Genomic DNA, 13,800 nt, shown 5'->3' with positions numbered 1-13,800 from the left:
CTTTTGGTTACCTTTGTCTTTAATAGATTTGCAAAACATGTCCATCATGTTCAAGTATAACTTTAGTATTCTAGTCATGAATGCTGGAAAACTGTTAAAAACAGAAACCATTCTGCGGCTTCAGCTTCTTGTTCCTTGAAGAAAGCGAGGAGCTTGAAGCCGGAGTAGCAAAAAAAGTTTACCCGGTTGCAAAAAGGGGTAACCTATTAATTGACCATGGCTAAGCTTGCCATGAACTCAACTGTCCTTAAAAACCGACGTGTTGCAAATAGTCACCTTTACCTTTTTTGTAGGCTCCCCCCCCCCATGTAGGCTGGCTTGATCTACTGGGATAAAAGCCAAGTGGAAGAACTGTTCAGTGACTCATTCACACTTTTATAGCAGCCTTTTACCTAGCACTGACTTCATGAAAGAAAAAGAAAAACAACAGGGCCCACAGTTTCACTTGCAGTGCTTGCCACGGTGCCTCCTCTGGTGATCTTGGAACTGGGTAAGGGGTTGGAATAGACACTGTTCCACTGTGTGCTTAAGAGGTGCTCCAGTCACTTTGGGAAACACCACATACTGAAACACAACAGCAAGCGGCCTTCTTGGGATGGGATCTTCCCAGCACTGCATGGTACTTCTGAGGTGCTCAGAATAAGGTTACCAGATGTCCCCATTTCCCTGGGACAGTCCCCGGATTTACAAATCAGTCCCCATACAAAATCCATTGAAGTTGAAAAGTGTCCCTGGCTTCATTGGAAAAAAATCTGGTAACCTTAGCTCACAAGGACTAAAGAAAAATCCCAGCCCCGCACCAGCTCCAAACCTGTAGATCGGGACAAAGTTTGCACCCAAATTTAGTGGGCAAGTTGATATGATGCTGCTAAGATGCCCCTGTGTGGTGCCAACCCTTGTCCAGTGTCACTCCTGCCATCAGACCTCCACAGATGCAGTAGTGGCCGCTCTGACCAGTCAATCATATTCTCATTACCCCATGAAGCATTTATCTCAGCTACAGTGCTTAGTGTAGCTGTGTGGATGCTGCTTAGATCTGCATTGAGCAGGTGACTGCCATTCTAAATTCCGCAGTGCTGCACATTGCCCCTTGGGGAAAACTAACATAGCAGCTGTGTGTCTGCAGTGGAGCAGAGTGGCACCTCCACACCCAGAATAAGCCTCATCACCACATACCCAGGTGAGAGGCGAGGGACTACAGTGGTACCTCGGGTTACAGACGCTTCAGGTTACAGACTCCGCTAACCCAAAAATAATACCTTGGCTTAAGAACTTTGCTTCAGGATGAGAACAGAAATTGTGCGGCAGCGGCAGTGGGAGGCCCCATTAGCTAAAGTGGTGCTTCAGGTTAAGAACAGGTTAAGAACGGGCCTCCAGAACGAATTAAGTTCTTAACTCGAGGTACCACTGTAGTTTTTTATAGCTATTTTTTCCGGATATTTGCCAAAAATTCAACACTTCTGATATGGGCTGCCATACTGCCCGGGTTTACCTGGACATTTTTAACAAGTTTCAGAAAATTCTGCCAGGACGTCATTTTGGGAGGACAAATCTCAGCTATGTCCAGGAAATTTTGGGCGCAGGGCAGCCCTGTACTAATACTGCCTTTATACCTCAAGCAACTTCGTATACCTCAAGGTGTACTTAGTTCTCCCCCTCTTCATTTTATCTGCACCAGAACTGTGTGGGGTAGGTTATGCTGAGGTACTGTAATTGACCCATGGTCTCCTAGTGAGCTTCATAGTTGAATGAGAATTTGAACCCTGGCTTCCCATGTCCTAATCCAGGGGATGCAATTATGCATTCAGTTAAATGTTGTAATGTATGGTATGTTAGGAACTAAGATACATATTTATTCTCCTGAACGCTTGAAAAAAGCTTTTCAGAAAGCAATGGAGTGCCATTTTCAAAAATACTTTCTTTCTTAAACTGTTCTTTTAAACCGTTTTTCCGGCCTTGAGCTCTTCTATTAATGTGTACCCAGAGGAAATTAAACTTTTACCTGAACGTGTGATTGGATTTCAGTGCCAGATATACATGTTTAATACGCAGTTGTGAGTTTCCTGGTGCATGAGATCAGATTTTCTTTTCCTTTTTGTATATTTTCCAACTTTATTTTTAGAACCTTATTTAATTTTCCCCATACCTAATAAACAAAAGCAGTGGACCTAATGCATCATTGTAACTTGTCAAAAACTCAGAATTCAGTCTTAAGGGTTGAAGCAGAGTAAACCTAACTTCTTAAAAAAAAAAAAAAAAGTGTCTGAGATTTTAGGGTGCAGACTGTGAGACTATGCCAAAGTAATTATTCCAGAAAAGTTGTTTCTGTACTCAGTGTTAGAATATGTGAAAATGTTCTTTGGGGGAATTCTCTAGACATTTAGCTGAATTTCATTTCTGTGCACTTATAGTGTGATGCTCATGCTAGTTCATTGCAGAGAAAGCAACAGGAGTCTTGGGGCACATTGTGTGCATTTTGCCTCTGTATACTTAATGTAGTTAATACCAGGTAAGAAATCCTGGCCAGTGCAGTATTAGAAACATGGGCTTGGAATCGAGCTAAGTCACAGCAACTGAAATTCCATTGAAATTAATGGACCTAAGTTAGTTATGTTAGTTTTGAATGGATCTACTCTGAGTAGGAGTCACATCTGGAGTACACACAGCTGGTGAGCAATCTGATCACAGATGGAGATCCGTTCAGATAAATTTGAAACAAGAGGAAGCCCATTAGATACAGTGTCCTCCCTTATTTTTCTCTCTCCTGCACACATGCTTCTGTCGCAGGCAGAGGGGGTTTCCGTGTGTCTTGAATGGGCTGTGCATGCTCAGTATGCATATTCTTCTTTTCTTTTCATCCCAGAACCTGTCCCTCAATGTTCTTTAATGTTAAAGTCTGTCTCACTTCTGGAGAAGAAACTGGAGGCAGTTGGATTTCTTTAGAAGTTTGCATTTAATCTTTCTCTCAGAATGTGTATTTGTTCATTTATACACTGGCTTTGAAGAGAGGATCTTTCCATGATCACTTAAAAAGAGTAATGCTTTTTTTTGTAAAAAAATGAGGCGCTGGTGCTCATATCTTGATAAAAGAACTGTGGGTAGCAGCACAAAATGGCTGCCCTGGGCTGCAAAAAGAAAAAGTGGCAGTATTCCATGATGGTGAGTAGTCACCCCCAAAACACCACTGTTTTAAGAGTAGTAACATGATAGTAAACAACGATTAAAGGGTACATTTGTATTGGAAAGACTTCTGGAACAAAAGGGTCTTCACAGCACTTCAACAGAAGGCAAGGGGAATGAGAAGTTTCTCAGAGGAGGGAGTTCCCCCAACTACAGTGTCAGCACTGATGGTGGTTGCCATTCTGATCCTGATGATGTGCCAGAGAGGAGGGTCACTGAATTCCTTATTAACATTTAAATAGCTTTGGTTTTGAGTCTTGGAAGACCTTGCAGGCCTTTTTCCACCTGGCCTGGGAGGGCAGGGCCCTGACTGACTCCAGCTACAAAAGCTGAGGCTGTTGGGCTTGGGTGTTGTTTGCCGGGTTTCACTGAGGGAGATTGTTGCTGTTGGTTTTTTGCATATTTATTTTGGATTTTGTTGCAATTCATGTGGAAATAGTTCAGTTTGGTTGTGTAGGTTTTTTTATTTGTTGTTTACATCTATGTTGCAGTTACATATTTTTTCCCCCATGTTGTAAGATGCCTTACATGGTTTGAACTGTGGAAAGGTGGCATACAAATAAAATTATGTATGTATGTAATCTCACAAGGGTATATCAAAGGTGAAAATACATATCATTCGAATGGGAAATACAAAATTTTGCACACTGGGCATACAAGGATGTCTCTATATGTTTCCTGGACAACACGATTCTATGCTTGTATGCTGCTTAGAAGCCATTCTGGCATGTAAATGGTATATAAATCAATAAATAATATTCAACAATAACACTATGCTATCCTGTTCAGAAAAAATCTGGATGTGCTGCAGTTAATTCCAGTCAAAGGCAGTAGAGATGTTGAGCAGTTGTCTCTGTGTAGGATTTCAGAGCTAGAAATAAAGGACACATTTCCTGTTTTCCTGTCTTCGTGCTTCAGCCACACAACGTTGACAGATTATGACATGTTCATAGACGATACCACTCTTGCTTTCAAGAAAGCCATCTGTCTTTACAGCACTGTGTCTGACCTCCCCATTTCATATGTTTAAAGTTCCATTTTTTTGTACTCAGCTGAACTTTAGCAGAGCTCTCCCAGTATTTCAACAATGCGGCCAGGGAACAGCAGGAAGATATTCTTGGTATTTTATCTGCCGTAATATGTGTGCTTCCTGATGTAGCTTTTGTCACAGGCCAGTTAAATTCTTTCTGCACACATGCATTGAGTTTATTGCCCAGTGGAATAAATTTCACTTAGTATTCTAGTTCCTTTTTTTGGATCGCAAACAACAAAGAGCTTTGTGACCCCTTAAAGGCTAGCAGATGATGTTACATTTTAGCGTGAGTTGCTCTTCTTCTGCATACTGTCCACCTTGTTGGAATACAGTGGTACCTTGGTTCTTGAACATAATCCATCCCGGAAGTTCGTTCGACTTCTGAAACGTTTGAAAACCAAGGCGTGACTTCTGATTGGCGCAGGTGTCCTGGAAACAACAGCATCGGACGTTCCGCTTCCACAAAGTGTTCGGAAACCGGAACACTTACTTCTGGGTTTTTGGCGTTTGGGAGCTGAAATGTTCAAGTACCAAGGTGTTCGAGAACCAAGGTTCCACTGTATTTCAGTCAGTACTCAGTGCCTGAAGGGAAGAAGAATTCATGGAGTGGAAGGAAGGGCCCTTTCCCCAGAGCAAAGGTGGGAGCACCCACACTGCCATAGCCAGGGGGAAGGGAGGGGGTGGCAGGCAGGAACTGGTGAACAGCCATGTTGGGCATATTCAGGCTTCAAACTGAGGGGTGAACACTTTGATCTCCCCCATCTGCCACCTGCGGCGAGTGCCTCAATCCACCTCATGGAAGTGAAGCTCTCTACAAATCTTAAAGATTAAAGGCGCTAATCTAATCTTCTCTGCACAGGCAGACATAATTTAGAAATGTGGTTCTCAAAATGCTGAATTCTGTATCCAAAGTAAAATGTTGTACTGCACTCAGAACACCCGGAGAACTCTTGTGTAAACTCAATTTTAAGAAGATTTCTTTTGGCCATATCCATTCCCCACTGAATGTTTCTAATATTAGACGTTTTCTAAGTACGCTGTGAAAATTAAGTAGCACATTAACAGTTTGTTATTAACGTTCTGCAGAAATGTCAGCTTTTCAGACTTAGGGAAGTGTGCAAGCTGTTGGAGAGCTGGTGACCTGCTGAAGCAAAGCAGCTGTATTTATGCAAAGACTGATCTTAACGGATTTTGTAAGGCAGCTAAGAGAAGCTAGAGAGAAAGTTGCTGTGCAAAACTAAGCTGGCATTTCTTCTGTTCTCTGTAAACAGTTGCATTCTGATCTCAGGCCCCATCTATTCATAACACTTTTGGGTTGAGTGAGTGCGGGGAGTGTCTTTGGGAGAGATGATGTTATCATATTTCTTCATCCATTCCTTCCTAATTTAGGTTGTTGCAGCAATATATACTTCCATTTTACAGCTGTGCTGGTTACCCAGCAGATATGAAGCTCTGTGCAGTGACACTTCCCCTTCGCTTTATCCTGTGCATGTGTTTTCACTCAGAAGCAAGTCCTGTTGACTGAGTTCACTTCTCTGTATTGAGGATTGCAAGCTGTACATGCATTCCGTTTCTGTTTTGGTGCTTATAGCTAGCATAGCTGGAGTGCAATTAACAAAAGCTCAGCTTACATATTCTTAAAAAAAGAAGAAGCTTGAATTGAATGAAGAAATCAAACAGCTCTCTTTGATTTTCATAGAATCAGAGTTTGAAGGGAACCCAAGGGTCATCTAGTCCAACCCCCTGCTATGCATTTTTTTTTTGCATTCTGTTATGTGCTAATATTGCATTCTGTTATGTACTTACAAGTACTCAGTTTATTTTTTAATGTAAGTGATCAGAGTGCCTTGAATCCATTCGTTTAAAACCCTGGCAGACGGAAGTAGATTTGGCAGAATGCTGCCTGTGTTTGCTGCTGATATTGCTGCAGGTAAAAATATTAAACGGCTTAATTTTTTTAAAAAATGAGACGCCTGAAAATTCAGCAGAGGCCCAGTATCCCAGTCTCTAACTATTCCTAGAAGAATATGCACACATAGGAAGTGCAGTTAATGGCAGCGACTGTACAAAGTTGGTTGGATAGATTGTTTTACTTTCTCGCCGGCAAAAACTCTTAACCTGCTGACATCTCTCCTGAGTGGCATTTCCCTGCTCCATGGTAACAATCATGAAATCATTTTCTCTGAGGCTGGAAGAAAAGAGAGTGCTGTACTTCACAGGCACTGCAGTGTGCCAAACCAAAGAACCATTTGGGCACATGCAAAGTCCTATTGCCCTTTCTGAATGCTGAAGCTGAATTAACTCTGACAGCATGTGCTTAGCTCTTTTGGCTGTGTTTTTGTACCCTTTTCAACTGAAGAAAGGGAAATTGCAATCTTTAAGGACAAGTGGGTATGTTCGAGACTTCGGTTGAAAGTGCTGGCTGCGGCTTTTGGAACATAATTTTTAAACACTCCCCCCCCCACAAAAATAATAATACAAACATGTAAAGGGATATGAGAGTTAAGAGTCTTCCAGGTGTAGTCTTATGCTACAGAAGAGTCTTCTAGAGCAGTGGTTCCTGATCTTCCCTCTTGAGAGGGCTGAAGATGACTGAGGCCCAACAGTTGCAAAATGGTGGGGCATAGATAGTCACAAAATGGAGGGAGAGTTTGGCATAATGAGCCCATAATTACTGATATTGCTTGCTAGGGGGCAGGGCTTGCAAGGTAGAAGGCACCACTGGGAAGACTGTGACACTGAGGCCCACTGCCTCAGAAACACTGTTCTGGATTGAAAAAAATGGGATGCTCTCCCCCAGGAAATCTGTCTGCTGTTTCCTCATCTCTAAAATGGGAATCTCAAGGAATTGATTGTTGTAGTGAGGATAAGTGTTACAGTGGTACCTCAGATTACATACGCTTTAGGTTACATATGCTTCAGGTTACAGACTCCGCTAACCCAGAAATAGTGCTTCAGGTTAAGAACTTTGGTTCAGGATGAGAACAGAAATCGTGCTCTGGTGGCACGGCAGCAGCAGGCAGCCCCATTATCTAAAGTGATGCTTCAGGTTAAGTACAGTTTCAGGTTAAGAACGGACATCCGGAATGAATTAAGAACTTAACCTGAGGTACCACTGTACATGCATGGTGTGTGTGTGTGTGTGTGTGTGTGTGTGTGAGTGATATTGTATATCTCCTCCTCTTTGGCTTCACTTTTTAACCAGGGCTGGGGTACAAAGGTTGGAGTGCAGCTTTCTAGACCCATTTTCCTACCGCAACGCTTATGTGCCTCCCCAAAAGATTGCCCACATAGGTTGGCAGATTGCTGCTCCATTTGGCACAAGGGGCTGCTAGACCAGAAATTATATACACGCATATACACATGCACACTTTTGGATCCAAGACTAGGTTTTGAAACTAGGATTCAAAGTTGGTAACCATGGTTAAGACTAGCAAGGGGATACCAACCAGAGAAGAATGGCAGACTAAACTGATGTACACAGAGATGGCGAAACTGATGGGAAAGATCAGAAACCAGGAAGATCAAGTATTCCTAAACGACTGGTTTTTCAATATATTTAAAAGACCACAGTAAACAGTTAAAATCATTGGCAGGGATATAATGACACTTGTAATGTGGAATCACTTATGGTAACTATGGATATATAATACATGGATAAGGGTAAAAGATGCAGAATACTTTATTTTAAATATGGAACCCAGGGAGGGAGGGAGGGAGGGAGGTCCGAAGGTTTGAAAGAACCTTTTATTTTAATGGTTGAAATGGTTAAAGTTAACGTGTAAAATTATGTAAAACCAATAGAAAAAAATATTTTTTAAAAAAATACCAGCAAGGGGAGTATGCGTTGGTGAGGGAATGCAAGTTCTTTGTGGTTGGCTCCTGATACCTTTAAACAAATGTTATTGTTCTGTGCAGTCTGCTTAGATACTCCAGGTTGAATTGGCATGCAGAGTTGTAGTAGTTCAGGGATCAGGAGTAAATGAGTCCTGAATTTTTTGTGCCCTATAATTTTAAATTAAGTGATTGCTTGGGTTAGAAATTCAACAAAGTCCCCCAGTGAGTGGAGACTGTCCTCTCAACAGACATCCTTCGCATATCCCAGGGGTCTGCAACCTTTAAGACAAAAAGAGCCACTTGGACCCGTTTCCGAAGAAAAAAACAAACTGGGAGCCGCAAAACAAGCCAAATGTAAATAACCACACATTCTTCTCCTTCCCCCATTCTCTCTCTTTTCCCTGAGTCTATTTCAGATAGCAAAGAGGGGTATGGTACCTCTCATATCCATTTTTTGCAAAGCACCATGTGCATAGAGGGCATTATACAAATTAATACATAGAAAAGTGTCTGTCCCTCCCTGCAGTTCAACTCCCTTTCTTTTTACTAACAGCACATATCCATTCCTTCTGCTGGTGCAACTTTCTCATCATTTCTACATAGCAGCATTTATAAACCAGTGCCAGAGAAACTGGGTGAAAGGAAGGTGAGAGGGAAGAGATATGAATATTTATGTGTGTATATGTATACATACATACACCTACACAATTACAGGTTTGAAGCCAACTTAAAATAAAAAGAACTGGTAAGCAAAGGAATCTGTGGTGCTTTCCATGGGATCCGGGGACATGTCAGCTAATACTCTTCCCTTTCTTCTTCATTTGCTTGTCTCTGCAGCAAATCTCGAGGGGGAAGGGAGAAGGGCAGGAATTGCATAGGCACGAGAGAACGGGGGAAATCCCGCATGCAGGATTTTGGTGCCTAACAGCCCCCCCCTCTGCAATTGCTCTCGTGCTCCCCCGCCTCTCTCTGAGGCCGAGATGCTGCATTACGGCACCTGCTGGCTACCTCTGGATCCCCTCCTCGTCACTGACATAATTCACCCCTTCCTCCCTGACAGGGAGGGCGGGCCCATTTTGTGGTTCACCTCAGGTGCTCTCCCTCAACTCGGCGGCCACTCAGAAGCAAGGCACGGAAAAGGATCCCGAAGCACCACCGCCACCCCTCACACACACACACACACACAAACCCCACCCCGCCATTTCCCTTGAGCGTGTGCGCTCTCCCTCGCCTCAGGTGCCTCGCGCGCGGGGCTGAGGAGAGCGTGGCCTGGGTGGGCAGCTCTCGACGTCGCGGCGCGCGGCGCGCAGGGCCTGAGGGCGGGCGGGCTGCCACGACGGCGAAAGGGAGCGCGCCTGTGTGTGGCAGGTGCCGGCGGTGGCAGTGGCAGCCGCGTCCACCTGAGGGGAGAACCGCCGCTGCGCCCTGGCGCGCCTTCCTGCCACCGCCCTCCTCTTCTTCCTCGCTCCCTGCACCATGAGGGAAGAGGCGCCGCCGTGAGCTGCTTGGCCGCTTCCTCACCGTCCTCCAGGCGAGGCGTCCCCCTCGCCGCCGCCCGTCCTACCCTGGGGAAAGCTATGAGCCATGAAGCCGCCTGGCAGAACTTCCCTCCGGCGACAGAAGCAGCAGCAGCAGCAGCCCTTCTCCGGCCACCTCCTCCTCCATCCCAGCAGCCGCCGCCTTGCTTTGCCCGGCTCGGCTGCCCAGCTCCATCCCCCTCCTCTTTCTGGCGCTTCTGCTTTTCTGCTCAGGGTCCCCGAGGATCTGCGGAGCCGCGGCAAAGGTGTAAAAGAGCCGCATGCGGCTCCGGAGCCGCGGGTTGCCGACCCCTGGCATATCCAGACAAGGATGGGGCAGTGAGAGGCAATAGTGAGATGTAGATGGCAGTGACTGCACCTCTGATATCACAACTACCCCATCCTAATGAGAGCAGCCCCACTGCTGCAAGAATGCCACTGACTCCATGTGTTCCATGAGTCCCCCACCAAAAACTGGAAAATTTGTCATTTAATAAACAAACTACGCAGGTGGTGCTGTGGGTTAAATCACAGAGCCTAGGACTTGCTGATCAGAAGGTCGGTGGTTCGAATCCCCGCGACGGGGTGAGCTCCCGTTGCTCGGTCCCTGCTCCTGCCAACCTAGCAGTTCGAAAGCACGTCAAAGTGCAAAAGTAGATAAATTGGTACCGCTCTGGTGGGAAGGTAAACGGCGTTTCCGTGCGCTGCTCTGGTTCGCCAGAAGCGTCTTAGTCATGCTGGCCACATGACCCAGAAGCTGTACGCCTGCTCCCTCGGCCAGTAAAGCGAGATGAGCGCCGCAACCCCAGAGTGGGCCACGACTGGACCTAATGGTCAGGGGTCCCTTTACCTTTACCTTATCCTCCTGTTGGTTTGCATCAGTGTTACTCCTCATGTAAGCCTCTTCTCTCTCTTTTGCACACAAACAAATATTGTCTGTTTACGTCGGAACACATATTTATCAAAACCAAACATACTACAATTGTGCAGTTCTTTGACTGAAATGGCAGCCTGGAATAGTAAAGGTTGAGTAAGACTTGAGTAAGTCGCAGTGTGGTAGCATTCCCTCCCTAACGTGATTAAAGCAAAAACAAGCAAAAACACAACCTTCCGTGGGCCACATATTCCCATTATTAGAGGCAATAAAATAGCTGTTTATGGTAAAAACATTCCCAGTGCACCAAAAGTGGCCTATGAAATCTTGTTAACTCAACTTTTACTGGAAGAGGAGCTGTGGGGTCAGTTTTATGTGTGCCAATGATATGCAAAGTGATTGATGCACCAGATTTATAGGGGCACATTCATTGCAAAGAGCTATAGAGAGAGATGGTGAACGTGGAGGCCCAGTGAAGGGCAAGGAAGATTATTGTTACTTGCAGACAAGTTAGAGGGTGAGGAAGGCTTCCTTGCTGTGTTGCATTTCTTTATGAAATTCCTTTGCCCTATAGACTTGTTTCAGCTTCAGACTTGTTTTCCTTCCTATGGTCTGTTGTAAGCCACTTTGCACAGCGCTCCATCTCTCTGTTCTGGCTTCAAGGACAGCCTTTGAAGCCTCCGCAGAGCCCTGCGTAGGCTTTGCCAGCCATCCCCAAGCTAGAACAGCAAGATGGAGCGCTGCGCAGCACTCCGTCTCCCTGTTCTGGCTTTGGGCTTAGCCGCGCAGCCTGCATTTGCTCCATAAGACGCACACACACTTTCCCTTACTTATTAGAAGGGGGAAAGTGTGTCCTATAGAGCGAAAAATACGGTACATAGTTTGAATTATATTTTGAGATTAGTGTTTGGGTTTTCTGGTGTCAGGATTCGAGCCTTTCCAGGGTGATTCTTTGAATTCCTTGTGTGCTAGATTCTCTCTTCTTGCTTTTCCAATTCTGGAAATTTAGCATTTAGCTCCGTTAGTTGACTGTCTCGCAGTTCTGTGGCTCACTTCTTGGTTTGTGTCCTTATAACAAAGAATTTATTTCCTGTGATATATAGATTGTTGTTTGTTTTCCCCACTTTCCATGTGTATGCTTTACATAAGCTGAAAGGTATGATGCTGTAAGTATAAGTGTAACTGTACTATATAATCATGTAATTGCAAGGCAGCGTGGGGGGAAATGATATCTGAGCATGGAAATACTAGCTTCCTTGCAATTACGTGACCATTTCAGCAACTGATTTTTAGAACAATAGTGCATCTTATGACTGCTCACCATTCTACATCCAGTTTGTTTCCTTTACTCTATTATATTTGGAACCTACTCTGTCCATTGGGATCAACCCAGATTTTACCAACTGAATGCAGAAAAGCCCTGAATGGTTGAAGTCTCAGATCAAACAGGGTGTAAAGAAATGAAGGATGAAAACCCATTGCTTGATCTCAGGAACCATCAAGCAGAATTTGGTTATGATCAGAGGTGTCCAAAAACATTGCAAGCAACTTTCCAGAACATATAGAAGAATCTCGTAAATGTAGAAATAAAACTTGCTAGTCATCAAGAGTGCAAATATTACCATTTTTATTGGCTTTACATTTTTAATAAAATAAATGATGATGATGAGCGGGGAAAATTGTTTGGCTAAGTTTTATGTCACAGGCATGAATTTCTGACTTTTCCTCTTTGTAGACGGTGGACATACATAAAGAGAAGGTGGCCCGTAGAGAGATCGGCATTTTGACAACCAATAAGAATACATCCAGAACACACAAAATCATTGCGCCAGCAAACATGGAGCGTCCTGTAAGGTATATTCGAAAACCTATAGACTACACAGTGCTGGATGACGTGGGTCATGGTGTAAAGGTAAGAATTTAGTTCTTTTCCCTGCCCTCCTCAAGTATTTGGGGTACCAAATGATATTTTAAGTTGCTATTCTAGATTTTCTAAAATAGCTCTTAAGTAGTTACTGCATCTGTTTGGTAGTACACCATTCTGTTGATACAGTACTGCAATAAAACTAGGAAACAGTCTTCCCTTTCCTCCTGTTTCATTGATCGTAAGGAGGAAATTGGCACAGCTTCCGCTTCCAGTTCCAGTTAACCACAGTTTAGTGTTGTGTGAACCTTAAACTGTGGTTAATTTTAACTATGTTTAGTGGGAGCAGACATAGTTAAACTGTTCTTTACAGTTGGCTTTTTAGGGGCTAACTGCAGTTTTCCCCAGTTAGGGCATATCGCTTAACTAAGGTTAGACCAAAGCAACAAAAAGGGTTTGCAAACTCCTCCAACTGACTGAGGTGAAGTGGATTGGGAGGACTTGAGATTTGCTGCATCTCATTACATCTGAACAAGAAGGTCTACATATCACAAGGGTATAAATAAATTTATTAATCCAATTGTATTTTCAGCCAGAATGCTAGTCCTCATTTGAGTTCTGAGAATATCAGTTGCTTTCTCCTGTTTTGGTCCTTCCTGGAAGAATATATCATTAGATCTTTTCTCTAAAATAAAGGCAGTCCTTTCAGTCACATCTGTGCTGTGCCAGCCAAATGTTACTACCACTGCATTTTGAAGCTGTGATTGTTTGTGATAGTGCTATGTGTTTAGCATCTGTTTGTTAAAAGCTCTGGCAAGCTGAGAACAGATGCAGTGATGCAAAAATGGAGGAGGGAAACAAGGAAGCAGGCAGACTTCGATGGAGCTGCTCCTTTCCCTCGTGAAAGCAATTTATGAAATACGTTTTCCTTGAATGCACTTAAATGCCTCTTAAATCCTCTCAAAGGTGTGTTGAAAGCAAGCGGTTGTGCAATTGTATTTAGGAGTGACCGCAAAAGGAAAGCCCTGTGTGTTTAAATTCAAATTGAAGAGAACTGACAACATAACCAGTTCTCTTCCTCTAGTGTTCTTGACATGCCTTTCATTTGTAAGAAAAAGAAGAAATGTTGGAACAGTGCTGCTTTTTGTTTTGCAGGAAAGGTTTTGGCTCTTTATAAAGGTCACTGTATGTATATTATTGTGAGTCTTGTGAAAGGGTGATCAGAACTCAGTTCCACAGATTTCCAGTAGTGGGCTTCAGAGTGGAGACAACTCTGTCACTCCTTTCATGACACACCAAAGTGTAAAAATGCCCCCTGCCTTCCTTACTGTTTTCCATTTTCTGTGTCTACAGAATTTGTGCTTAATAATGGAGCATATTCTTTACACCAGTTTCTCTTGTTGCTGCTGCTTTGATTCCTGATCTGATTTTGCAAGCCAGCCCATACCAAATTTTGGAATTGGAAAATGTTTCAGGAGCTCATTGTTTGTCTGTC

At 43.8% G+C, this 13,800-nt stretch overlaps 1 protein-coding gene across 12 annotated transcripts in view; it reads left to right on the top strand.

The window, feature by feature from the left end:
* ABI1 (abl interactor 1) overlaps positions 1–13,800 on the top strand; it is a 97,314-nt gene that overhangs the window by 54,689 nt on the left and 28,825 nt on the right. For all 12 annotated transcript variants that reach the window (XM_083579841.1, XM_083579839.1, XM_083579848.1 and 9 more), the window contains exon 3: positions 12,177–12,353. In XM_083579841.1, coding sequence (XP_083435967.1) covers positions 12,177–12,353 — 177 coding nt within the window. The remainder of the gene's footprint in view (positions 1–12,176; positions 12,354–13,800) is intronic.

The sequence above is a fragment of the Podarcis filfolensis genome (assembly GCF_964270895.1).
Source record: "Podarcis filfolensis genome assembly, chromosome: 12".
In the NCBI taxonomy this organism is placed as follows: Eukaryota; Metazoa; Chordata; class Lepidosauria; order Squamata; family Lacertidae; genus Podarcis; species Podarcis filfolensis.
The sequence above is the reverse complement of the archived record's forward strand: the minus strand, read 5'-3'. Positions and strand labels throughout refer to the sequence as shown.